The sequence below is a fragment of the Oncorhynchus clarkii genome, chromosome 29 (assembly GCF_045791955.1).
Source record: "Oncorhynchus clarkii lewisi isolate Uvic-CL-2024 chromosome 29, UVic_Ocla_1.0, whole genome shotgun sequence".
Classification (NCBI taxonomy): Eukaryota; Metazoa; Chordata; class Actinopteri; order Salmoniformes; family Salmonidae; genus Oncorhynchus; species Oncorhynchus clarkii.
The window spans coordinates 6,009,174-6,033,782 of record NC_092175.1 but is presented as its reverse complement, the minus strand read 5'-3'; the positions used below and the strand labels follow the sequence as shown (position 1 = coordinate 6,033,782).

Genomic DNA, 24,609 nt, shown 5'->3' with positions numbered 1-24,609 from the left:
TCTGGACGGTTCTGACTTAGAATATGTGGACAACTACAAATACCTAGGTGTCTGGTTAGACTATAAACTCTCCTTCTAGGCTCACATTAAGCATCTCCAATCCAAAATTAAATATAGAATTGGCATCCTATTTCGCATCAAAGCATCCTTCACTCATGATGCCAAACATGCCCTCGTAAAACTGACTATCCTACCGATCCTTGCCTTCGGCAATGTCATTTACAAAATAGCCTCCAACACTCTACTCAGCAAATTGGATGTAGTCTATCACAGTTCCATCCGTTTTGTCACTAAAGCCCCATATACTACCCACCACCGCGACCTGCATGCTCTCGTTGGCTGACCCTCACTACATATTCATCGCCAAACCCACTGGCTCCTGGTCATCTATAAGTCTTTGCTAGGTAAATCCCCGCCTTATCTCAGCTCACTGGTCTCCATAGCAACACCCACCTGTAGCACGCGTTCCAGCAGGTATATTTCACTTGTCATTCCCAAAGCCATCTCCTCTGGCCTCCTTTCCTTCCAGTTCTCTGCTGCCAATGACTGGAACGAATTGCAAAAATCACTGAAGCTGGAGACATATCTCCCTCATTAACTTTAAGCATCATCTGTCAGAGCAGCTTACCGATCACTGTACCGGTACACAGCCCATCTGTAAATAGCACACCCAACTACCTCATCCCCATATTGTTATTTATCCTCTTGCTCTTTTGCACCCCAGTATCTCTACTTGCACATCATCATCTGCACATCCATCCCTCCAGTGTTAATGCTAAATTGTAATTATTTCACCACTATGGCCTATTTATTGCCTTACCTCCCTACTCTTCTACATTTGCACACACTGTACATAGAATAGATGTTTCTATTGTGTTATTGGCTGTATGTTTGTTGATGTGTAACTCTGTGTTGTTGTTTTTGTCGCACTGCTTTGCTTTATCTTGGCCAGGTTGCAGTTGTAAATGAGAACTGGCCTACCTGGTTAAATAAAGGTGAAATAAATCAAATGTTTAAAAAATTGATTGTAAGGATAAAGATGTATTTAAGCTCTAAATAATCATCCATCCAAAACAGTAAACATTCACTGATAATAACCAATGATAGAATGTGACATCAACCATTTATGAGCATGTAGTGCCCTATCCTTCCAAAAAACAGAAGCCTGTCTCCCACAATGATTTAGTTCATGTTGCAGTTGGTGAGGGGCAAATGCAGAAATTTCCAGTTGACTGCAGTCAAGCGTTAATTACCTTTGATCACATGGTTGTTGTAAAGGTCATGCAGTCGACATGTCATCGCAAATCTGACCTATACCCATAATGCAACACACTTTGAAAGGCGGTGACCAACGTTGGTCAACGTCTTGACAAACGTGATCTGCTCGAACGCGCCCAATATTATTTCTAGATCAGTCAGTCAGAATTGACAGAATTTAATGTCACGGTTTGGATGCTCTCGAACACGCCCATTGATTTGACCCAGAGGAAGAAATTTGGTTTGACTCCTTTACACTAGATGTCGCTGTGAAATTTCTAACCAACCTTTTCGATAAACAACTTCCTGTTCCCAGACCGAGATACAACGCGGCGACCACTTTTGTAATTTGATTTTGCTAGATACTTTTCTTTTGTAGTTGCTTTGTTATTTCAAACCCAAGAATGAAATACAGCTAAAGTAATCCCCGTAATGTTGAGCATTTTGTTTGGTTGGGGGATGCTTTTGCTGTTGGCAAACTCTTGAGTACTGTTTGCTAACGTTAGCTAGCCAGAGTAGCTAGCTAGGCTATGTTAACGTGCTCTTGTCTAGGAAGGCAGCGCGAACTCCCAATATTTTGTCAATGCATCTTATCCATTTGATTTACTGATTAGGGACTTGGCTATTGTTGGTCAGCAAATTGCTAGGTATAATAGTTTTACACTTTGCCTCGTTAATTATAGCGATTGAGGTGGTTGGCGATCAAGTTCTCATTCATTAATCTGCGCATGTCTTGTCTATTCCAGGCCAGTATCTTTGTGGTAAACAGTGGAACTATACATAAGGACCAGAGATGTCCGACGATGAAGAAGCTCCGCTGGTGAAGAAGACCAGGATCTTCTATGGCAGTTTGGAGGAGAAGGAGAGGGAGAGGCTGGGACGAGAGGCTTCTGGGTCAGGCAAAGATTCTGTCAAAGCAGGAATCGAGGCTGGCAACATTAACATCTCCAGTGGTTAGTATACCAAACACAAATCTGTATTTGAAAAGAGTTATGAAGAGTTTGTTGAGGTATCATCTAAGTTCTCCTCTCCCCTTAAGGCGAGTCCCTTGAGCTTGAGGAACGTGTGACTGAGCGCCAGTCTGAGGTATTGGCTGACTTTGAACGCAGAAAGAGAGCGAGACAAATCACAGTATCCACAGACGATGCAGAGGTCAAAGCCTGCTTACGGGCCCTTAGGGAACCAATCACACTGTTTGGGGAGGGGCCTGCTGAGAGACGAGAGAGGTGAGGGACACAAGCATGGCTCTGTCAACCCCTTCTAATATTTGAATGTGTGAATCAACAATTATATAACAATCAGTCTGTGACCCTTTGATGCTTTTACAACATGTTAACTCGCCAATTAAAACAGCCGTTTTGAGGAATTGCCTTAATGCTTTAACACACTGTATCGCTAGTTATATTTCACTTGCTTTATGTCCACCTTTTTAATCTTTGCTCATAATCTCTCTTCCCCTCTCCCGCTCAATTTTTTACTTGCTCTCTTTTCCAGGCTAAGGAATATCCTCTCTGTAGTGGGTCCAGATGCATTGAAAAAATCGAAGAAGGACGATGAGAAATCCAAACGCTCCCAAGAGGAGGTGTGATATGTGGCTTGACTCTCCTTTATCTTTCTCTCACTACTACAGTCCATATTCATTCAATATGGAGACACGCGTTTGATGTCTTCTCCTGTTCCCCTTTTTCAGTGTCAGCAGACATGGTACCATGAAGGGCCGACCACTCTTAAGGAGGCAAGGCTTTGGTTGGCCAGATACTCTCTGCCCAGGTACAGCTTGATTCTAATGTTGGACCATAGTTACCATGATGACAATGATAGTTTCAAAGGTTGTTTTGCAGCAAAATCATATTAATAAAAAACGTGCGCGATGTCTCAACAGGGCTGTGAAAAGGTTAGAAGATGCCAGAGCTCACAGGGAGATCCCAGAATCTACACGGACAGTCAGGACGCAAGAACTTCACAAGACGCTCAGGGTACGTCCTCCATCAGTCTCCAAAAGCATTTGTCTTGTTTGTGAAAAACAGTTGTAGAATGACATGATTTTCTCTGTCTATCCAGAACCTGAATAACTTTTGCAGTCAGATTGGTGACGACAGGCCTATATCCTTTTGCCAGTTCAGCCCCAACTCCAAAATGCTGGTGACTGCATCTTGGTGAGTCCCTTCTCTCACTCCTCTCTCAGTGCACCGCACAGGCAGCAGTGAGCATGATTACATGCACACAATAATACGATTATTGTGGATAGTCAGATTAATATAACCGTTTGTTTAAAATTTTACGTACTTCTCCAAACTCACTGTAACTTGCGCACAAGATGGAGGCTTGCGCTACCGGTGCAGGCACATGCACAGATCAGATACTCCGTTGGACCTCTGATTTTATCAAAGCTGTGTACATGTCCTAATAATTCTAAAGATAGTTCAGAAAACCGTTTAATATCAAAGTATGAGTGTGCATGTAAACGTACTGTTTGACGTTGGGTGTTTTTTGTATTTAAAATGTTGCCTTCATTAAAGGTATTTGTGACACTTCCTCATCTCTCCTGACTTGTTCTTTTCTCTAGGAGTGGCCTGTGTAAACTGTGGAATGTTCCTGACTGTACCCTTGTCCGTACCCTTCGAGGTAAGAACAATCTCTTATTTTCCTCTTTCTTATCCCTTTGCAATTACTCTTTGCTTGGGCTACTGTTGTCCATAATAATTGTAAGTATTTCCAACCCCAATACTTCCTTATCATTCTCTTTCCCTTCTCACAGGCCACAACACCCACGTGGGGGCCATCTGTTTTCATCCTCAGGCCACTCTGACTCTGGAGGACTCTGATGTTAACATGGCCTCCTGTGCTGCCGACGGCTCCGTCAAACTCTGGAGTCTGGACAGGTCTGCTCCGATTGCTGTCGTTGCTGTGTTTCTGTCTTTATTGCCGTCTGTCAAATGAGGGAGGCTACCAAATATTATTCAGGCAAAAAAGGGTGAGGGGTCGACCAAGAGCAGTGTAGCTTTTTTCCCAAATGTTCCTCGGGTATCATCATAAACAGTAGCTGAGGTTGTGGGCACTCCGCTGCTGAAATGTGGCCATTTTTAAAAAAGAAGGGGGAAAAGCATGTTGATGTGTTGTAACCGTGGTAACCCCTCTCTTTACAGCGACGTGCCTGTCGCTGACATCGAGGGCCACTCCATGAGGGTGGCGAGAGTAGCCTGGCATCCCTCTGGAAGGTTCCTGGGCACCACCTGGTGGGTGAATTTAATCCCTAGCATTATTTAACCCGGCAACGCCAGTTGAGAACTTCTATCGTTTTTAGAACGGCCCATCCAGGCAATACAATAAAAACAAACATGGTCACTTGCCTCCACCATAGATAAATTGTACTCTGGCCAGACTGGCATTGTTCAAATTGAATCTAAAGTGAGGCTTAATCCTCTCTCCCTGGCAGCTATGATAATTCGTGGAGGCTGTGGGACCTGGAAGCCCAGGAGGAGATCCTGCACCAAGAGGGACACAGTAAAGGAGTCCATGACATGCAATTCCACCCTGATGGATCTCTGGCAGCTACTGGGTAAGATCTCACTGGATATGCTATGAATGTCAATGTCGGTTGTCAATATTTGTTCACACTACATCATTATTGGAGAGACCGTTGAAGATATCTCTGAAACATATCTATATATTTTTTTTAATCGCATTCATTTCTGTGTTCTCTTTTGCTTGTCTCTAAACATTCTGTTGCAATGTATGTTTCCAGTAAATCTAGCACTTTTGTAGAGTATTACCCTGTTATTTCTACAACAAATCTTGGCTTCAGATAACCAGGATCTCAGTGTCCTCCCCGAAACGAAAATACTATCTAGAAAACTGCCAATAGAAAGATCAACCCCGTAATTTAAGTGCTGTCATGTCAAAGAGCATATCTAGATTAGCCTATTGAAGGGGGTGGTTGCTATAGTAAAACAATGGTTGGATTCAGTAGTCTGTTTTAATGAAGGCCAGTAGATGTCCACCCAGTTATCTCAATTAGAGGTTTGGCAGAACAAGAGCCTCTGCGGCTGGCTTGGTCTGAAACATACAGGGATGTTCCCTTCATGTCCCCTAATGATAACATGCTTCCTTACACCCACACACACACTACTCTTTCAGTGCATATTTTTTCTGAACAATTTGGAGGACTGAGAAGGTTTAGCAGCTTGTTCTGTGCTGTTATAACTGGTTATAACCTCCTAAATGAACAGAAGTCAGATGCGACAAACCGGCTACATGTGACACATTAGAGCTGGCGTTGTGTTTGTGTACAGATCCATTGTTTGTTGTAAAGCATCTTGACTGGTGCAATTCAGCACAGAATCATTTACAGTAGAAATAATTACATATCCCTACTTACCCCTCATCAGCAGTGCAGCAGTGCAGCAGTGCTGAATCCTAGTTTGCCTCAGTACACAGTATTCATCTCTTTCTCAGGGGTCTGGATTCATTTGGCCGTATTTGGGATCTTCGGACCGGGCGCTGTGTGATGTTCCTGGAGGGCCACCTCAAAGAGATCTACAGCATCGACTTCTCTCCCAACGGGTAAATGACATGGAAGATACTGTGTTATTCATATCTTATGGATAGGGCCAGATATTCCTCAACGTATGATCTAGAACTACAGCCTGGAGTTATACAATGGTCAGGAAAAACTCCTGGCCCTACTTATTGATGATGATAAGCCGGAGTGTGTTTATAGGTCCACTAATGAAACCATCTTCTCCGTTTAGCTACCACGCAGCAACAGGAAGTGGGGATAACACCTGTAAGGTGTGGGACCTGCGTCGCAGGAAGTGCATCTACACCATCCCCTCCCATCAGAACCTGGTGTCCTCTGTCAAATTCCAGCGTGAGTTTCTCCAGGCCCCAGAGACCTCCTTTTTAATATTTAATCAAGCAATTGAGTAATCACAGGGTTCACAGTTGTCAGTCACTGTGACAGATTTCTGCCATGTGGATGACACGTCAGGTTTAAAACTCCTACAACTGGTTAGAAAGTATGAGGAAATGAGAATGGACCTAAATATTTTCAAATAGCTGCCGTTTTTCTGGCCCGCAAATCCAATTTTGTCCAATAAATCGGACATGAAAACATCTGTGCTGCCCTATGTTGAATCGTGAAATCCCAAATGTGGTCCTCAAGCCAAAAACTTTTGAAATGGACTTTAGTTTGTCATGGGATTTTTTTGGGGGGGGTTGGGTTAACCCCTGTAATCAGCTCAGTCTATCTTATACACTTTTGGAGGACTGAGAAGGTTTAGCAGCTTGTTCTGTGCTGTTATAACTGGTTATAACCTCCTAAATGGAAAATAAGGCGAATGCAACAACCGGCTCTGAGACACTTAAGAACTGATGTTGTGTTTGTGAACATAATTTTGGACTAGTAATACCACTGTTTTGAACCTTTTAAAAAAAAAAGTCTAACTGGATTTATAAAAATAAAAGGTTTGTTACAATATTTCTGTGCTTACATTTCCCTCCATCAATCTTCCTCTCTTAGCCAATAACGGTCACTTCCTCCTGACTGGGGCCTATGACAACACAGCCAAGGTGTGGACCCACCCGGGCTGGTCCCCCCTGAAGACCCTGGCGGGCCACGAGGGAAAGGTGATGGGCGTGGACATGTCCCCTGACGGACAGCTCATCGCCACCTGCTCTTACGACCGCACCTTCAAGCTCTGGATGTCAGAATGAGGAGGGGAGGGAGGACAACCCGTAGAAATAGAATGACATTCTATGTTACATTCTATTTCTATGGCAATACCTGACTGTCATTCCATTCAAGTAGAAGAATGTGGAACCAAGATCTGCAAAATGTCAACTTCTCGATTGATGGATTAATCTGAACATCCTAAATATTCTGAATTTGTCTTATTGACATTTAGTAGATTGTTCGATTTATTATTGAACAACATTTGAGGCTATTAATGTCTACAACTTTGAAGCTGTGGGTATACTTTCTGTCCTTTCTCCCAGATATTTTTGTCTGTTAATAACATTGTTTTAGGTGATTTTAAACACGAGTCATTGTGTCAGAAGTTGATCCAATTGCTTTTTTTTTGTTAAATAAAAACAAACTCCGTAATATCTTTCATTATTTTACACTTGCACATGACAAAATGGTTATATATATATTCATTAAACACACTTACAAATGGTACTATAACTCAACAAGGTGTGCATATAATGATTAAACAGTTGACTGTCCCACAAGGTACCAATAGCCCATATGTCCTGTTGCCTATTTGAAAAGAGGCAGCAGAGGATTTTTGGGGGTTGTAGGCAAGCTCAAAACTGAGGTCCTTATCAAGCATCCCTTTTTGAGCGCTGAAACATTTTTCTATGAGTCTTCAAATCAAAGTATCTTTGTAAAACGATAGACTCGATGTTGTCCCCCGCACAACTTTGTCTCCTGACCACTGTTCTTCTCAGTAGTGTAATCACATACACAACTAGGGCCTGGTGCCTGTCCTGGTCAGGTCAAGGCGGACAGGCGTTAGGTATTTTCCACTTTGTAGCCTTGGAAGCCCAGGTGTCTATAATCAGCTGCAGGAGGTACTGTAATGGGAAATCTTGGCCAGATGCTTTAAGCAACTCCTGTCATTCATACATGCCTGAGCAGCCTAGCAGCACCACCAGCAGCAGAAGAAGCACCTGCAGCAGGGGCTCCTATGGAAGCGAGGTTCAGCCAATCCTCCATGGTTCCAGGTGGCCTGAGGCTGCTCTATGATGGACTGCTTCCCAAAAGAGGGCTTGTGCTCCAGCTGGGTGCCTAGCTCTCTTCTTTCCTGCCGTGAGCAAGACCTCTGGTTTTCCATCTCTGCCTTGACCCCCAAGAAGGCTACTAGGTCCAGGTCCAGGGCTGTAGCGCCCCCGCGTGGGAGGGGGGTGTTCTGCCGACACTGTGGACAGGGGATCCACATCTGCTGGGAGTAGAAGAGAGAGCAGGGTAAGGGTTGTTACTTGGGATATGTCAGTGTCAAACTGAACATAACTCTTTGGTTTTCTAAGTGGTCTGACTGTTGTGCTCAATACAGTCTCTCCTTAGAAAAGTACAGTTGTAGTCGGAAGTTTACATACACCTTAGCCAAATATATTTAAACTCAGTTTTTCACAAATCCTGACATTTAATCCTAGTAAAAAAGAAACCCTGTCTTAGGTCAGTTAGGATCACCACTTTATTTTAAGAATGTGAAATATCAGAATAATAGTAGAGAGTGAGTTCATCTTTTATTTCTTTCATCACATTCCAAGGGGGTCAGAAGTTTACATACACTCAATTAGTATTTGGAAGCATTGCCTTTATATTGTTTAACTCGGGTCAAATGTTTCAGGTAGCCTTCCACAAGCTTCCCACAATAAGTTGGGTGAATTTTGGCCCATTCCTCCTGACAGAGCTGGTGTAACGGAGTCAGGTTTGTAGGCCTCCTTGCTCGCACGCGCTTTTTCAGTTCTGCCCACACATTTTCTATAGGATTGAGGTCAGGGCTTTGTGATGGCCACTCCAATAGCTTGACTTTGTTGTCCTTAAGCTATTTTGCCACAACTTTGAAGTATGCTTGGGGTCATTGTCCATTTGGAAGACCCATTTGAAACCAAGCTTTAACTTCCTGACTGTCTTGAGATGTTGCTTCTATATCACAATTTTCCTGCCTTATGATGCCATCTATTTTGTGAAGTGCGCCAGTCCCTCCTGCAGCAAAGAACCCCCACAACATGATACTGGCACCCCCGTGCTTCACGATTGGGATGGTGTTCTTCAGTTTGCAAGCCTCCCCCTTTTTCCTCCAAACATAATGGTCATTATGGCCAAACAGTTATATTTTTGTTTTATCAGACCAGAGAACATTTCTCCAAAAAGTACAATCTTTGTCCCCATGTGCAGTTGCAAACCGTAGTCTGGCCTTTTTATGACGGTTTTGGAGCAGTGGCTTCTTCCTTGCTGAGCAGCCTTTCAGGTTGTGTTAATATAGGACTTGTTTTACTGTGGATATAGATACTTTTGTACCTCTTACCTCCAGCATCTTCACAAGCTCCTTTGCTCTGGGATTGATTTGCACTTTTCGCACCAAAGTACGTTCATCTCAAGGAGACAGAACGCATCTCCTTCCTAAGATGTATGACGGCTGTGTGGTCCCATGGTGTTTATACTTGCGTACTATTGTTTGTACAGATGAACGTGGTACCTTCAGGTGTTTGGAAATTGCTCCCAAGGATGAACCAGACTTGATGAGGTCTGCAATGTTTTTTCTGGGGTCTTGGCTGATTTCTTTAGATTTTCCCATGATGTCAAGCAAAGAGGCACTGAGTTTGAAGGTAGGCCTTGAAATACATCCACAGGTACACCTCCAATTGACTCAAATTATGTCAATTAGCCTATCAGAAGCTTCTAAAGCCGTGACATCATTTTCTGGAATTTTCCACGCTGTTTAAGGCACAGTCAACTTAGTGTATGTAAACTTTAGACCCACTGGAATTGTGATAAGTGAAATAATCTGTCTGTAAACCGATCGCTTTGGAAAAATTACTTGTGTCATGCACAAAGTAGATGTCCTAACCGACTTGCCAAAACTATAGTTTGTTAACAAGAACTTTGTGGAGTGGTTGAAAAATTAGTTTTAATGACATCAACCTAAGTGTATGTAAACTTCCGACTTCAACTGTATCTTGATGCAATCCATTGCTCTGCAGCTTTGGTCATCTTCAAATTAGTTTGAGATGATGCGTATTGGCTGATCTTCAACAAATTAGTGTTCCTTTTCACGAAGAGAACAGGTGAGCTATAGTTTGACAAATTACTGCACGTTTTTGGGAAAAGGCCCAGTCTGTTTGAACTAGTCTGGAACTGGTCCAAAAATATAGAATATCTATCAAACATCTTTTACAGTTTAACTAGCGTAGCCTAGTCCATTGAGATAGATCCTGCCTCTGTGTCTGAGTCTATGGTGGGACCGGTGTCGTGACAGTCAGTCAGACCCACCTGTTCATTGAGGATGGTGTCGAGGCGTCTCAGGCAGGCCTGGCAGAAGGTGTGGCTGCAGTAGAGCTTGCGTGGCAGCCTCTCAGTCAGGTTGAAGGCACAGTAGCAGATGATACAGTCCAGTTTACGGCTGTCTCTGGATGGCTGAACTCCTCTGGCCTCCACACCACCCTCTACTGGGGGATCTTCTGGGGCCCCTAGGTCAGGGGCCTCTGCTGGGTCCTCTGGGACAGGAAAGTCTGGGGCATCAGGAACTGGGGCTTCCTCCTCATCCATCCTGTACAGGAGAACAGATTATGAATGGGTGCTTATTGCTATGGCCCAGAGTTTTTCCTGGTTAGGTTGGATTCTCAAGAAAAACTCAGGGCCCTTTAGTGACATTACTACTACTACTACTACTACTACTTTACAGTTAACATTTCAGATAATCAAACACACACACAACCAAATTACTGAAGTAAACGGTTACAGTTGATCAATACAAAAATAGAGGAATTGAATTGCTTGTTAAATTTCGACTCAAGGAAAGGATTTGAGACCCAGATGTTTGCTGTTAGCTGTGAACTTCCCATTACATGGACATTCTCTGTCCGTTCAGTCAGTTGTGGGACGATACAACACAACAGGCTGGTTGTAAGCAGAGACACAGATATCTATTCACTGGCTGAAACTATGTCACCGAATAGGGGAGATGGTTATCCTGATGTGCTCGGTGGTTCTCCCTTTCTGCCGTGTCTGCATCGAATACTCCATTGAATACTCCATTGAATACTCATTGAATACTCATTGAATACTCCATTGAAACGGTCCATACTATTTTAAGTATTTTTTAGCTAACAATCTGTTAGAAATGTATTCAATACATTTGGACATCGACTCGGTGAGGGGAAAAAATGTGTCAGGAACATCGAATGTGTCAGTCTCACTCAGATCTTCTTCACTAGAAAACTGGCCTCAACCCAAAAGCATGGGTAACAGAACTGGGGGAAAAAACCATAACAAAACATTACATACCTTCTAGTTTGTCCTCCAAACCCCCTGAAGGTCCTTGGTAGTTCTCTGGAGTCCTGCCATGGCTTCTGTTTTCAAAGCAACCTTCCCAGGACTAGTCCAGTGTAGTATTCCTTTACTCTTTCCCACTATGACAAACTAATGCTGCACTACGGATGTACATTATCGGATCAGATAGTAGAGAGAGAACCTTTATTACCTAGTCCCCGTGGATCCCGAGCACAGCCCGCTGGAGGGTACGTTCTCCCTTCATCTCCCTCTGCTGCTCTGCTCTTCCACAGAAACTGCTCTCCTCTCTAATGAAGGGCAAACAATGTGAGCCTGCAGCAGGTCATCAGGCCCTTTAATATTTCAGGCCGCCCTTCCATGTGAACACCCACTCGTAGGCCTGTCAATGGAGCGTGTTACATATTATAGAGGCCACAGAGAACAATGGGGTTCTCCAGGGGGAAAGCGGCTCCGATGGGATGGCCCCTCTGCTTCTCTGCCCTAGCATGTATGCAATCAAGCGCACATTGGCACAGGTGAGCATGAGAACACGTGTGTGCTAACAACACATACTGCACTGCGAGCAAACAGGCGTAAATGTGCATGCGCTAACACGTGCGCACGCACGCACACACACACTGAGATGGTTGTGTCACAAGTCCATTCCCCCCTTTTCCACCTCCTACTTCTTGTTGTGAGTATCCCAACACTCTGACCAGCTGACAGGCGAGCCAGGCTCACATTCCTGTATGGAGGGAGCAGGCAGCAGATCAGCTTACACTGGCAACAATAGACCAGCAGGAACCCTACACTCTCAATCCACCAGCACTCACAGGAGCCAGTTGCCAGCACAGTGGGTTGGTCAGCTGAGTCCATAAGAACCAGTCACCCAGGGCCATAAAGCAAAAAATACTGCAGGTATCCTAAAGTAACCTTTACAATGTGACATTACCTTGTCCAGGATGAAAATGACCCTAGCCCCCATTAGCCTATTCTCTCAGCAAGCCACATTCAGTTCTGAAGAGACTGGATAAGCGAAAGCAATTATATGGCGATGGGCTTCATAGAACTTACACCTATCCAGTTCCTAGGGATCTGAAAACACCAGTGTCAGGAACAAGGTTACCCTTCCGTAGGTTACTCTCTTGTCTATGCTGTAAACTCCCTTTTTGTCTATGTTGTAAACTCTAGGTTTGTTCATAAACAATGTACAATATAGACATGTATGCTAGTACAAAGCATTGTTTAATTGCAGGCTTGAGGAACGTTTTAAACGGACTGTCATGAAGAAAAGATAACTGTGCTTGATATGTTGGTGTTCAGACACTAGATGGTAGCAAAGATTAGCTAGACAGCCAGAGATATACATTTCAAGCCAACTCCACAGCATGTTCGGGGTTGTCGGCTGCCTACACAAAGACTGACCACTGCAACATATGATTGAGGGAAGTTACTGTTGTTTGTTGTCGAGTGCGTTCCTTGCTTGTGACCGTAAAACAGGTCTATGAAGGATGAGTAAAGGATGAAGTCAGCTGATTCTTATCTTAATAACCTTCAGAAGATTCCCCTGTCCCTCTGAACTTCTGTAAAGTTTTAGTTCTCACCAAGTTATCCCAGAGAGTAAATTGTAGGTCGTTTACTGTAGGTTATTGTAGTAGATTAAATTGGGATTTTTTTTTATATATAGCGGAACAGCCCTTCATACAACAGAGATATGATTCATGTCCACAAACCACTGTCTCCTATGTGATGGAAATACATTGTACTTGATTTTTAATAGATATGTTCAATTAAGCCTCTGTTCCAGCCTACAAAGTAATAGCCTGATAGCACTGTTAATGTTTGATAGACGGTCACCTCCAAAATGATTGGCACCCTTGATAAAGATGAGCAAAAAAGACTGTATAAATAATACAAAAACTGAGCTATATTTTGTGCTGAATTTTATTTTATACTAATACAATTGATAGGTGTAAAAAGTATTGGCACCCCTGTTTTCAATACTCTAGCATCCTCCCCTTTCAAGGATAAAGGCAATTTTCTAAACTGTTTTTTTTTTCTAGATTGGAGAGGGATCTTAATCAAGTCGTTCGTACAGAATCTTGATATCCTTCAGTCTGCGTTCATGGACTGCCCTCTTCAATTCAAACCACTGGTTTTCATCGTGTTACTGTTGTTTGTGAGATAGCGTTGCAAAATGTTGAGTTTGTGGTCAATTAACCATTTATTTGTGGATTTTGATGTGTGTTTGGGGTTATTGTCTTGCTGAAAGAGCCACTTGGGCCAAGTTTCAGCCTCTTTTAGTTTCAGGAAATATTATAAATGTGTGCAAAGCAGCTTTTGTGCTACCATTCCATGAGGGTGGGGATAGTAGTGATCTTGATAATTATTGACGCATTTCCAGGCTCCCTTGTCTTGCGCAAATACTATAATCATTGGTAAACAAACAGCTACGTTATTTTCTATCTGTAAATTGTAGATTTACTGTTAATCCATCCGGATTCAGACCTTAACATAGTACGGCTACGGTGCTTGTTGTAAATCACGCGTCAAACTCATTCCACTGAGGGTCGAGTGGGCGGGTTTTCGCTTAATTTACTAATTAAGGTCACTAATTAGTAAGGAACTACCCTCACCTGGTCATCTAGGTCTTAATTGAAAGGAAAAACTAAAACCAGCAGACACTAGGCCCTCCATGGAATGAGTTTGACACGTGCCTTAGACGATTTAAATAATTGTGCTGCCATGTTTGTAGACTTGTCAAACGCTTCTGAAACTGTACACCATGTTATTCTGCTGAATAAACTGTCCTCGACAGGGTTGGGTACTGTTGCTTGCCAATGGTTTCATAATTATGTCAATGACAGAAATCAGGCCGTCAAGGTAGCTGTGGTCAAATCTGAGGTCATTGAGTTACATAAAGGGCTTCCCCAAGGTTCGATACTTGGCCAACTACTGTTTGCAATCTATATAAATAACATTGGTAATGCTGTAAAAAAATATCTATATTCATTTATATGCAGATGATGCAGTGTTGTAGTCCATTGCGCCATCGTTTGGCCCATTGCTCCATCGTTAATCTGATCCCAGATCAGTGGTTGGTTGGGCACAACTTCTCCCTCGGTCCACGTCAAACCTTACCCGTCACGATCTCCTGTACTGCACAGCTGAGGGAATGAACGGCAAACACTCCTCACAAACGTTATTAGGAAAGAACCGACCACGGGTACTTCCAGTGCAGAATGTGTGCTAGTGTCATGGGGAGGAGTGTTTCAGTAGCTGGTGTATTGTATATTGAAACTCGTGTAGATACCAACATTTAAACAGGCTTTACATGAGAACACAAAGGTCAAAATGTGAGCTAGTGCTGATTCCCTAATGTAAAACACGTTCATGTATAAATAAAAAAAATCCCTATACTGAGAGATTTATACCAACATTGGGTCAGCAAAGAGGAAATGTTCAAATATCTCATTTGTTAATCATTTACCCTTACAGACCTCCCAATTTATTTATTTGCTTATTTGGATCCCCGTTAGCTTTTGCAGAAGCAGCAGCTACTCTTCCTGGGTTCCACAAAACAAAACAAAAAACATACGCAAGTAAGTGACTTCTTGGTCTCAATAGCTAATAAGGCAGCAAGAGCTTCTGTTTCTGTGAATTGCCAAAAATAAAAACCCTGACTACCATTTCCCCTTTCACGTGAGGTTACTGGAGGCCGTATGTGGGAAGAACAGGCAACTGACTGGCCAAGACCAGTATGACCACCACTTCTTTCAAATAGGAAACGAGGCAGATTTAAAATGCAGATTTAAAGCATCAGAAGTCTTAACTGATCAGGGTGACCTACGTTGTATCGAATGCAAATGTTAATCGTGACGTCATCTTGAGTCTTACTCCTGCCACAGAATTTGACTGTGCAATCAAGCCACTGCCGATTAGCTTTTGCATCACAGAGATTCATAACATATCCTATGTGGGTTGCTCTACCAATTTGGTGCCTTTTGAGAAGTGTAACTTGGTATAAAAAAAATAAAAAAAATGAAAAGTTTGATGTCACCTAATTTAAACCCTCTGTCATAAAGAGCACATGGTCAACTTCATAAAAAAACTAGTTTTCCCATTTCAAGAGGTTACGTTTTAAAAATGACTTGAATAAGTGCCAAATAAAGTAACAGGTTGCCCATAACAGGGTTGCGATTTCATCTTAAATTAGCCATGAATCCTCTTGTGACAGAGGAAATGGAAGCGTCTTGTGTGCAACAAGGAGGGGCAATTGAATGCAAGCTTTAATTGTTTTTATTTTATTGTTAAAGGTCCAGTGCAGTCAAAACTTTATTTCCACAATATGAGGTTGGAATAATACTGTGAAATTGTAAAATGCTGCTAATGCCCTTTTAAGTCCATGGTGACATCATAATGTGGTAAAATAGTTAATAGACCAATAAGAAATAGAGTTCCAAACCCATAGAGACCCAATACAATTATATGTCGAAACCTCTCTGCCAATAACAGCAAATCTTCATTTTTTTTTTGCTTACCTAGACCTTTCCCTGACAGTCCTAGCAAAATTTTTGCTTGAGAAATTGTCCTTTGCTAAGAAGCTAAACATTTTTTTTTTTAACCATTTTAATTGAAAACGCACACAGAAAAGTATTTAATGGTTACCCAGAAATGATTTGATATTGACCTTGTGAAGATACCATTGGATCTTTACAGCATTTCTAGTCTGTCTATCTATGGGTAAGAGGGTTGACATGTTATGCTGGACCCGGTTGGTTTTCTACCACAAAACAACAGAAAATAGCCCACCCCAAAAAAGAGTAGAATCAGCTCACCTGCTTTTACACCAGTTGACTATTAGATTTTCAATGTTTGTTTTGAAAATAATATTTAAAAATGAATAGTTTCACCATATTAAAATGAGAGTTCAGTTTGTGTAACTGGGTTGACTTTAAAATGAGGGAGACATAAATGAAACACTAATCACAAATAATACTCTTCAGAAATGACTTTGTCAAAGCAACAAAATAACTCGAGTTTTACAGTGATGTTGAAATGTAAAACATTTGGGGGTTAAGTGGGTTAAAATCTTCCTAGAAGTCACAGATGGAGCACGGAGAGACATGTCTAAATGCTGAATTTTGGCACTTTAGCCAGTCTTTATTCAGATTGAAAATCAGATTTATTGAATTCTCCATGTGACCTATATTAAAGGGCACTACACTTAATATAACAGATTTCAAAAATTCAATATTGGTGCACAATTTCTACTTTAAATATCAAAGGGACGCAAAAGGCACTCATTTCGAGGAACGACCCAGTTACATTGACGGACATATCCTCTGCACTTTTGCATTACATGTTGGTAAATGTTATCTTTCTGGGTTGTTGTATGTGTACAAGTAAAACAGACTTCCCTTACAGGGACAATAACATTGTATATGATTGTCTTGTTGTATGATTACTGTGAAATGAAGAGATCTATAATGTATGAGGTTGTGCAAGTCATGAGAAGTACATAGCATTTGGTGGATGTTTTCTGGTGTGTTATTATTTTCTAGCTATGACCGAACTCTGTTTATACTGTCAACCATCTGTGGGAAGTAGAACAAATACACTTGCCTAACCCTTTTTTCTCTCTCTCTCTCTCTCTGTGTTGCCATGGATACAAATGGTTTTCACTAGCACTTAAAGAACCTATTAATCTTGGTGCCACTGATAGCTACAGTGCCTGATCTAACGGCATGTACACATAAACATAGAGGACACTGTGAGAGAAATTACATCTTATTATGCAAATGTCTATATCTTATTTACACATTGTCAGGACAGCTCTAGGTGGCCCGCAACCGACCAATGATTGGTGTCTTTGAGTCAACTAACTCTCAGATCATCCTTCACTGGGCCCTGTTTTACGCCTCCAAGGTGCTCCCTCACACAGGAATACACACTCAGAGCCTACGTAACAGAGGCTTTTCTTAAAAACTCCACTTTGCGTGTTTCACTCACCTCTTTCTTTGAAAAAGAAAAAGAAAGTTTGAGATGTGGCATCCACTCGCCTCTCTGCCTCTCAGAACATGGGTGGGTCCATCTGCTCCGTTCCCAAAGTGTGGTCTCCCTGTGATCCCAAGTTTGAAGGATCCCTCGTCTACGATTTACCCAGGTCATCAGGAGCGTTCACCAAGTGAAGATTCACATCAAATTAAATCAACCTTTATTTGCCAACAAGTCTAGACTTTACCTTGAAATGCTTACTTACAAGCCCTTAACCAACAGTGCAGTTCAAGAAGAAGAAACTATTTACCAAGTAGATTAAAATAAATAAGTTATAATAAAAAGTAAAAATTAATTTTAAAAATAAATTAAAATAAAAAAGTTATAATAAAAAGTAACTCAATAAGAATAACGAGGCTATATACAGGGAGCACCGGTACCGATATCCGAGTCGCCAAATGTGGTGGTTAATTTCTTTATTATCAAATGAGGAGAGACAAACTTATCACACAAGTCAGTTATACTTAAACTAAAAAAAATTTCACTTGTTAATAAGGGAGCAGGTCAATACAACACATAAAGTGAATCGATTGAGCTCTCTACGTTAATGATGGCTGGTCGACGAATTGAGAGGCCCAAGACAAAAGTACAAAGGTCTTTTATAGCCAAGATGCACCCCCTTCAGGCTACATGACAAACAACAGATGTATGAAGTGGGTCACAAGGTTAAGATTAGTATGAAAGATACTGTCTGCTGTGAATTATAAGTATCTCATTGTGTAGAGACCAGGGTCTGACCCTGGGGTCATCTCTCCCTGGTACCTTATAGAAAATAAACATTAACTCATGCTCTGGAATGCGGTATCACCCAAAGACATCATAAATCTTCCAGAGGCCCATCCTCAGTAGAACACACACAGATGAGCGTTTTAACAACCCCTTATTCCGTTGCATAAAACAACCATTTGATGCAATAACAGCATTGTAACATCATCTTGTAATTTCTCTCACAACACTGGCGTAGCTAGCTCGTTGCAGCTGCAACATTTTCTCTCAGCCTCATGGCAAAATGTGTAGTTAGATTTGCAAGAAATGAGCTCTAAAACAGCAACATTTTCTCTCAGATGAATGGCAAAATAGGTTTCGCCTTGCGAAACCGTGCTACGCCACTGATAGAGAACAGAACATTCAATGTTGACCAGACTGAGGGCAGGGGCCTATGGGCAAAGAGCAGGTAGGGCCAGTTATTCCAGTAAGTATCTTGGTGGAGAGACTTGTAAGGCATGCATGTCATAGAAAACAGACACACCAGTGGCCTATCCGGTTCCACTAGCCGGGGACCGGGATGTAGATACAGCCATATATAGTACATCCTACTCCAGAACACTTACATATTACTCAGGAATCACAACCTCTGATGGAATGTGTGAGCCGGATCAGGTGCATTAATTGTTCTATGACACAAGCTTCCGAGCAATGCACTCAAACCTGTTACTGGTACTCTGACAGCTCACTGAAATGAGTTGAGGACCATTAAGGACAGGAATGCATTCTTGTTCTCCCACAGACACAGTAGTAAAATGGTCTGTGGCTAACAAGTGGCATAGTTACTGGGTGAACGAAAATGGGGTAGTAACTTCATGAATTCAACAAGTCGTGTATTTCAGTATCCTCATGAGTGCAGCATGACATAATGATCATAATTATAATCACCAATAGTGTGAATGAATGGCAGTGGAAGTGCTAGATTCATCTGTAGCTCATTTTGTCTGAGGAGCTGAAAAAAATTCAACGTTTACCCACTGCCTTTATTTACAAGTGTCTACCTGCACAATGTCTACCTACTATTTTGAAAACATGAAGCCTCAACTTCCTGCTCTGAGAAGCACAGCAAGTTCAACCTAGACTGGTTCTGTCGCTGCCGTCACCATCCTGTGACTGTTACACCTCAACCTCGTCATGGGTAGAAAGAAGACCGGGGTAACCTTTAACCTGTCGGTGTTTGACTGCATCACACACCGGCATGAAAAAGGCCAATATTTGGGTCAAACAATAATTCTATTGGGTCACCTGACCAGGAAAAGCTCTAAAAACTCCTATTAACAACAACACTAATGCAGTTATGTACACTGAACAAATATAGAAACACACCATTCATTCCAAAGATGTTCCTGAGTTACAGTTCATATGAGGAAATCAGTCAAATTAAATTCATTAATTAGGCCCTAATCTATGGATTTCACATGACTGGGAATACAGATATACATACATCCGTTGGTCACAGATACCTTTAAAAAAAAGATAGGGGCTTGGATCAGAAAACCAGTCCGTATCTGGTGTGACCACCATTTGCCTTATGCTGCAGGACACACCTCCTTCGCATAAAGTTGATCAGACTGTTGACTGTGGCCTGTGGAATGTTGTCCCACTCCTCAACGGCTGCGAAGCTGCTGGATATTGGCGGAAACTGGACCACGCTGTCGAACACACCGATTCAGAGCATCCCAAACATTTTCAAATGGGTGACAGGCCATGGAAGAATGAGGACATTTTCAGCTTCCTGGAATTGTGTACAGGTCCTTGCGACATGGGGCCGTGCATTATCATGCTGAAACATGAGGTGATGGCGGTAGATGATTGGCACGACAATGGGCCTCAGGATATCGTCATAGTTTCATCAGCTGTCCGGTTGGCTGGTCTCAGACCATCCCGCAGGTGAACAAGCCGGATGTGGAGGTCCTGAGCTGGAGTGGTTACATGTGGTCTGCGGTTGCGAGGCCGGGTGGATGTACTGCCAAATTCTCTAAAACTACTTATGGTAGAGAAATTAACATGGCAACAGCTCTGGTGGATATTCCTGCAGTCAGCATGCCAATTGCATGCTCTATCAAAATGTGAGATATCTGTGGCATCTATGTTGTGTGACAAAACTGCACATTTTAGAGTGACTGTTTACTGTTCCCAGCACAAGGTGCACCTGTGTAATGATCATGTTGTTTAAAATCAGCTTCTTGATATGCCACACCTGTCAAGTGGATGCATTATCTTGGCAAGGAGAAATGCTCACTAACAGGGATGTAAACATATTTGTGCACATTTTAGAGCAATGAAGAGCTTTTTGTGCATATGGAACATGTCTGGGATCTTTTATTTCAGCTCATGGAACATGGGACCAACACTTTACATGTTGTGTTTATATTTCTGTTCAGTGTAGTTTATACCACAGTCCCAATTATCATTATCATTATAATTTTATTTATTTATCATTATCATTATAATTTCAAACATTTTATTCCACGTTATCGTTATACAAACTCAATCATACATAGTGTCGACATTTGCTATACATTCCTTTAGCTCTGGGTCCTTGTAACCTGCGGAGCTTTGCTGAGTAGTTGTAGTCCACTGCTGACTGGATAAAAATAAAATAAACAGTTCACGCATTGAAGTTCTAACTCCTACACACGTCATGTAATCCTGTTGGGGGATTAGGGGCTTGAACTAAGAGGGGCTTTTATACATGAGACCAGTTCATGAGGTGACCCTAATAAGCTTTACAAGTTCACCCCCCAAAAAATTCTATCAAATTTCTAAAAACGAACAATGCAGAGTAGAGTTTCAGTAATAGTTTCACAAGGCTAAACTATGGGACGTACAGTGGTTGTGTGACTCATACAAACAAGACAGCATGAGCATGGCCATATCGCATTTCAATTCTCATCCAGTCAGGCCTCGCTTTCAACTCTTTATGGTCAGGGGGGACAGTGAGGTACTGTTTACCACACACAGAGCAGAATTACTGGGGTTTGAGCTGGGGCTGCGGGGGCCTGTGGCCTGGTTTCCTGGGACCCAGTTGCACAAAGGCAGCATTGTAAACCAGCAGCAGCAGAGCGACCAGCCCAGCAGATGGATCAGCAGGACGGAGTGGTGTGTTATGGTGTGGTATGGGTTGGGAAGACTGGACTCAGTAAGGCCCATAGAAACGAACCCAGCCTCTGAGCTAGCTGCCCCTCCTCTAGATCCACCTCTCTGGTTCGGTCAGGTCTGTCCATGACAAATCAAAAAAGGCCTAGCATGTCATCTTTTGTGACGGGTTGGTTTGACAGAGGAATTAAAAGGTTGTTGCATATTAATTCCTTGACATGTGTACTGTAGCATTTGTCTTACTCTCTACCACTCCCTGAACACTGGCTAGTTGCATCACCCACCCAAGTGGCCTTTTTTGACGTCATTCAAACACTGACAGATAAAAAAATCTAATAAGGCATGAAGACATTAGGGTATAAATATTTAACAAAAAAACCCATAGCTAAATATAGCACAGTCTTGTCGACTAGAAGGAAAAAAAGCAAGCATACAAAGTCGTAAGTGAAAGGCTTATATAAAACACTTCTGTTTCAAAGGCAGATTCTGCCATAGTGTGTGAGTGCATCTTGCATCCAATCTCAAAAAGAATCCCTTTGGAAATTGCATAACATTTTTATGATACCACTGATGAATCCTTCAAACTATACGTTTCACCAGTAATGGCTTTGGCTTTTAATCCAGCTGGTAACACCAGGTTCGACAGTGTCTTCCGACAGTGTTCCTTGATTGTCTTAGTTCATATACCCTGAACCTTTGTAGCCGGGTGTTGTTTGACGGTTTCCTGATCTGGGTGGAATTTGCCAGTTCACTTCCTTCGGCAGCGCAGGCAGCAGGCCCGAGAGCGACCCACCTCCTCTTCCTTGTCTTCCTGCACTGTGTAGGAGGACTGGCCGTTGTAGTGCGAGGGGTTTGAGGCGTCACCATCCCCACCCTTGGTAACGTCTGAGGGGGCTTGCGACTCCCCATTGGGTTTGAAGGCACCGTACGGGTTGAGGGAAGAGTTGCGGTTGCTGTAGGTACTTTCCAGGGCCATGGGGTTGATGATGATCGTGCTGTCCTCTGCAGAACGTAGCTTGGCCCGAGGGATGGTCACTTCTCCATAAGAGCTGCCCAGAGACAGATTCATGATGGCTGGTTAAAGGCAGCTGAGAGGACGAAACACAGGTAGATAGGGTCTGTGACTGTCAATGTCAGATCTCAGACACGGTATTGAGGCTCTTTTCTGAACATTAAGCTTTGCTGTCACCAGTTGTTCTGGTTTCCTCTGGTGACTCGAACTGGCCTTCCAAGAATAGTTCTGTAAAAAAACAGATTGAAAAAACAACTGTATAGTTATAAAGAGAATTCTGAAACTACAAAAGCTCTGGTTTTGTTCTGCTTGACATTTGAGAAATTTGGGGAAAAGGAGTATCACAGAATAAAATAAAAATCATTTTCAGTCCCTCTGCTTCATAATGTTCCTGCATATTCCTGATCCAAACAAAGCTCACTGTAGGATCTTTCTCACGTGAGGGTTTATCCATTAACTCATCTTACTGCTAGAATTGTTCTATCCCATTCCCTTTCCAAATCATTTTAATGATCCTATGTCACGTTGACACTGAAACGTCTTTTATACGTAACTTTTAAAACCACTAAACACTTCACCAGTAACAAGCACCGATTGTTCACGCTTACCTCTTCAACTTGTGTAGTTCCGCAGCAGTCAAGTGTTGTATGACATCCAATGTCAATTCCCCAGGTCTTTAGATGGGTCATACAATCCAGTGAGCACTTAAAGGTTTAATGGTTGTCTCTTGAAGACCCTTCTAGGTGCACTTCCTCTGTGTCTCTTTACAGGAAAAGGGAGCCACACCTGTAGCAGTGTGTGTCAGAGTAAAGACTGAGATGGCCCACACACATGCTCCGGTGAGGTAGAGTGCTGTTGGTGTACCTGGGAACCACCTGACCCCACCCCTATGAGAACAGAGCAGACGCCCGAAACCCTGAGAGGGTGTGGTGACGACTGGCAAGCCTCAGTCCTGGAATGTCACTCCTCTCGCTGCTCAACACAGGTGCATTTGTCACGGTGACCAGGTCACTCCTCTCCCTTTGTCTCTCACAGTATCTGTAGCCTGCTGCTAAGTTACACCGCCCATTGAAATATAATGTAACTGGTAAATGAAGTGTGACCACTCAAAGCTATAATCACACAGGTACAGTGTGTCATATTGACATGACTGTCTTGTTTGTTGTATTTGATACTTTTCGAGTTGCAGAGAGTGGTGTACAGAGACCACTCAAGTTTAAACCATGATACTACAGGATTACTGACATAGCTACAGTACCTGTATGAGTTTTGTTGAATTTAGGTTCAATCCAGTGTTACATTTACCTGGTTCCATATGAAACACAATTCAAGTGGCTATTTATTCTGCTTTCACCCAGAAACTTTACATTTGTATGCTCAGCATGTTTGTGAAATGAGTCAAAGTGAACAAGCGCATGCAGACAAATGGACACACAAATGCAAACAAACACATGCACGCACACACAGTCTTGTATAACTAACCTTGTGGGGACACACAATTCAGTCCCATTCAAAATCCTATTTACCCCTAACCCTAGCTCCTGACCCTAATTTTAACGTTAACCATAAATCCCCTAGAAATAGTATTTGACCTTGTGCGGACTGACAAAATGTCCCCAGTTGGTCAAACAAATGTTTTTCATTTACTAGTTCTGTGGGGACTTATGGTTCCCACAAGTATAGTTAAACACAACCGCAGTCACTCTCACACACATACGTACAAGCATGCACACACACGTCATGATTTTGTAAGATAACAATTCTATGGCCCTTTGTTTCCCTCAAGTGGTTTTACTGGTCAATGCGTTTCACTTTACAGAAACTAAGGTTTGGTACTTTTTTTGTACATTTATGCTATTGAGTATATTATTCTACATACAGTTGAAGTCAGAAGTTTACATACACTTCGGTTGGAGTCATTAAAACTCGTTTTTCAACCACTCCACAAATGTATTGTTATCAAACCATAGTTTTGGCAAGTCAGTTAGGACATCTACTTTGTGCATGACAAGTAATTTTTTCCAACAATTGTTTACAGACAAGATTGTTCCAGTGGGTCAGAAGTTTACATACACTGAATTGACTGTGCTTTTAAACAACTTGGAAAATTCTAGAACATGATGTCACGGCTTTAGAAGCTTCTGATAGGCTAATAGACATCATTTGAGTCAATTGGAGGTGTACCTGTGGATGTCTTTCAAGTCCTACCTTCAAATTCAGTGACTCTTTGCTTGACATCATGGGAAAATCTAAAGAAATCAGCCAAGACCCCAGAAAAAACATTGCAGACCTCAACAAGTCTGGTTCATCCTTGGGAGCTATTTCCAAACACTTGAAGGTAGCACGTTCATCTGTACAATAGTACGCAAGTATAAACACCATGGGACCACGCAGCCGTCATACCGCTCAGGAAGGAGAC

The 24,609-nt window shown here is 42.3% G+C and overlaps 3 protein-coding genes and 2 non-coding genes across 8 annotated transcripts; 3 read left to right on the top strand and 2 right to left on the bottom strand.

Moving 5' to 3' along the window:
- Window positions 1-1,541: 1,541 nt before the first annotated feature.
- LOC139387939 (pre-mRNA splicing tri-snRNP complex factor PRPF4) lies at window positions 1,542-7,363 on the top strand. 3 transcript variants are annotated; one of them, XM_071134336.1, is made up of 14 exons: window positions 1,542-1,601; window positions 2,004-2,210; window positions 2,297-2,483; window positions 2,752-2,839; window positions 2,948-3,027; window positions 3,140-3,233; window positions 3,319-3,413; window positions 3,824-3,882; window positions 4,016-4,139; window positions 4,404-4,493; window positions 4,694-4,816; window positions 5,713-5,820; window positions 6,009-6,127; window positions 6,779-7,363. In XM_071134336.1, the coding sequence occupies exons 2-14, from the start codon at window positions 2,051-2,053 to the stop codon at window positions 6,970-6,972; spliced, it is 1,521 nt and encodes a 506-aa protein (XP_070990437.1). In that variant the 5' UTR covers window positions 1,542-1,601; window positions 2,004-2,050; the 3' UTR covers window positions 6,973-7,363. The 3 variants fall into 3 exon arrangements, with proteins under 3 accessions (XP_070990437.1, XP_070990436.1, XP_070990435.1); XM_071134335.1 differs by having other exon boundaries at window positions 1,542-1,677; XM_071134334.1 differs by having other exon boundaries at window positions 1,542-1,904.
- Window positions 5,417-5,552, top strand: LOC139388825 (small nucleolar RNA SNORA47). The gene has a single exon (XR_011629350.1). It is a non-coding gene; the product is annotated as a small nucleolar RNA SNORA47 (small nucleolar RNA).
- LOC139388824 (small nucleolar RNA SNORA47) lies at window positions 6,519-6,652 on the top strand. The gene has a single exon (XR_011629349.1). It is a non-coding gene; the product is annotated as a small nucleolar RNA SNORA47 (small nucleolar RNA).
- Window positions 7,364-11,786, bottom strand: LOC139387940 (ring finger protein 224). 2 transcript variants are annotated; one of them, XM_071134338.1, is made up of 3 exons: window positions 11,273-11,786; window positions 10,259-10,535; window positions 7,364-8,201 (listed from the first exon to the last, which is right to left on the bottom strand). In XM_071134338.1, the coding sequence occupies exons 2-3, from the start codon at window positions 10,532-10,534 to the stop codon at window positions 7,902-7,904; spliced, it is 576 nt and encodes a 191-aa protein (XP_070990439.1). In that variant the 5' UTR covers window position 10,535; window positions 11,273-11,786; the 3' UTR covers window positions 7,364-7,901. The 2 variants fall into 2 exon arrangements, with proteins under 2 accessions (XP_070990439.1, XP_070990438.1); XM_071134337.1 differs by having other exon boundaries at window positions 7,364-8,204; window positions 11,273-11,577.
- Window positions 11,787-20,563: 8,777 nt separating this feature from the next.
- On the bottom strand, window positions 20,564-23,022 carry LOC139388398 (uncharacterized). Its single transcript, XM_071135036.1, has 2 exons — window positions 22,799-23,022; window positions 20,564-22,418 (listed from the first exon to the last, which is right to left on the bottom strand). The coding sequence occupies exon 2, from the start codon at window positions 22,245-22,247 to the stop codon at window positions 21,927-21,929; it is 321 nt and encodes a 106-aa protein (XP_070991137.1). The 5' UTR covers window positions 22,248-22,418; window positions 22,799-23,022; the 3' UTR covers window positions 20,564-21,926.
- Window positions 23,023-24,609: the final 1,587 nt, after the last annotated feature.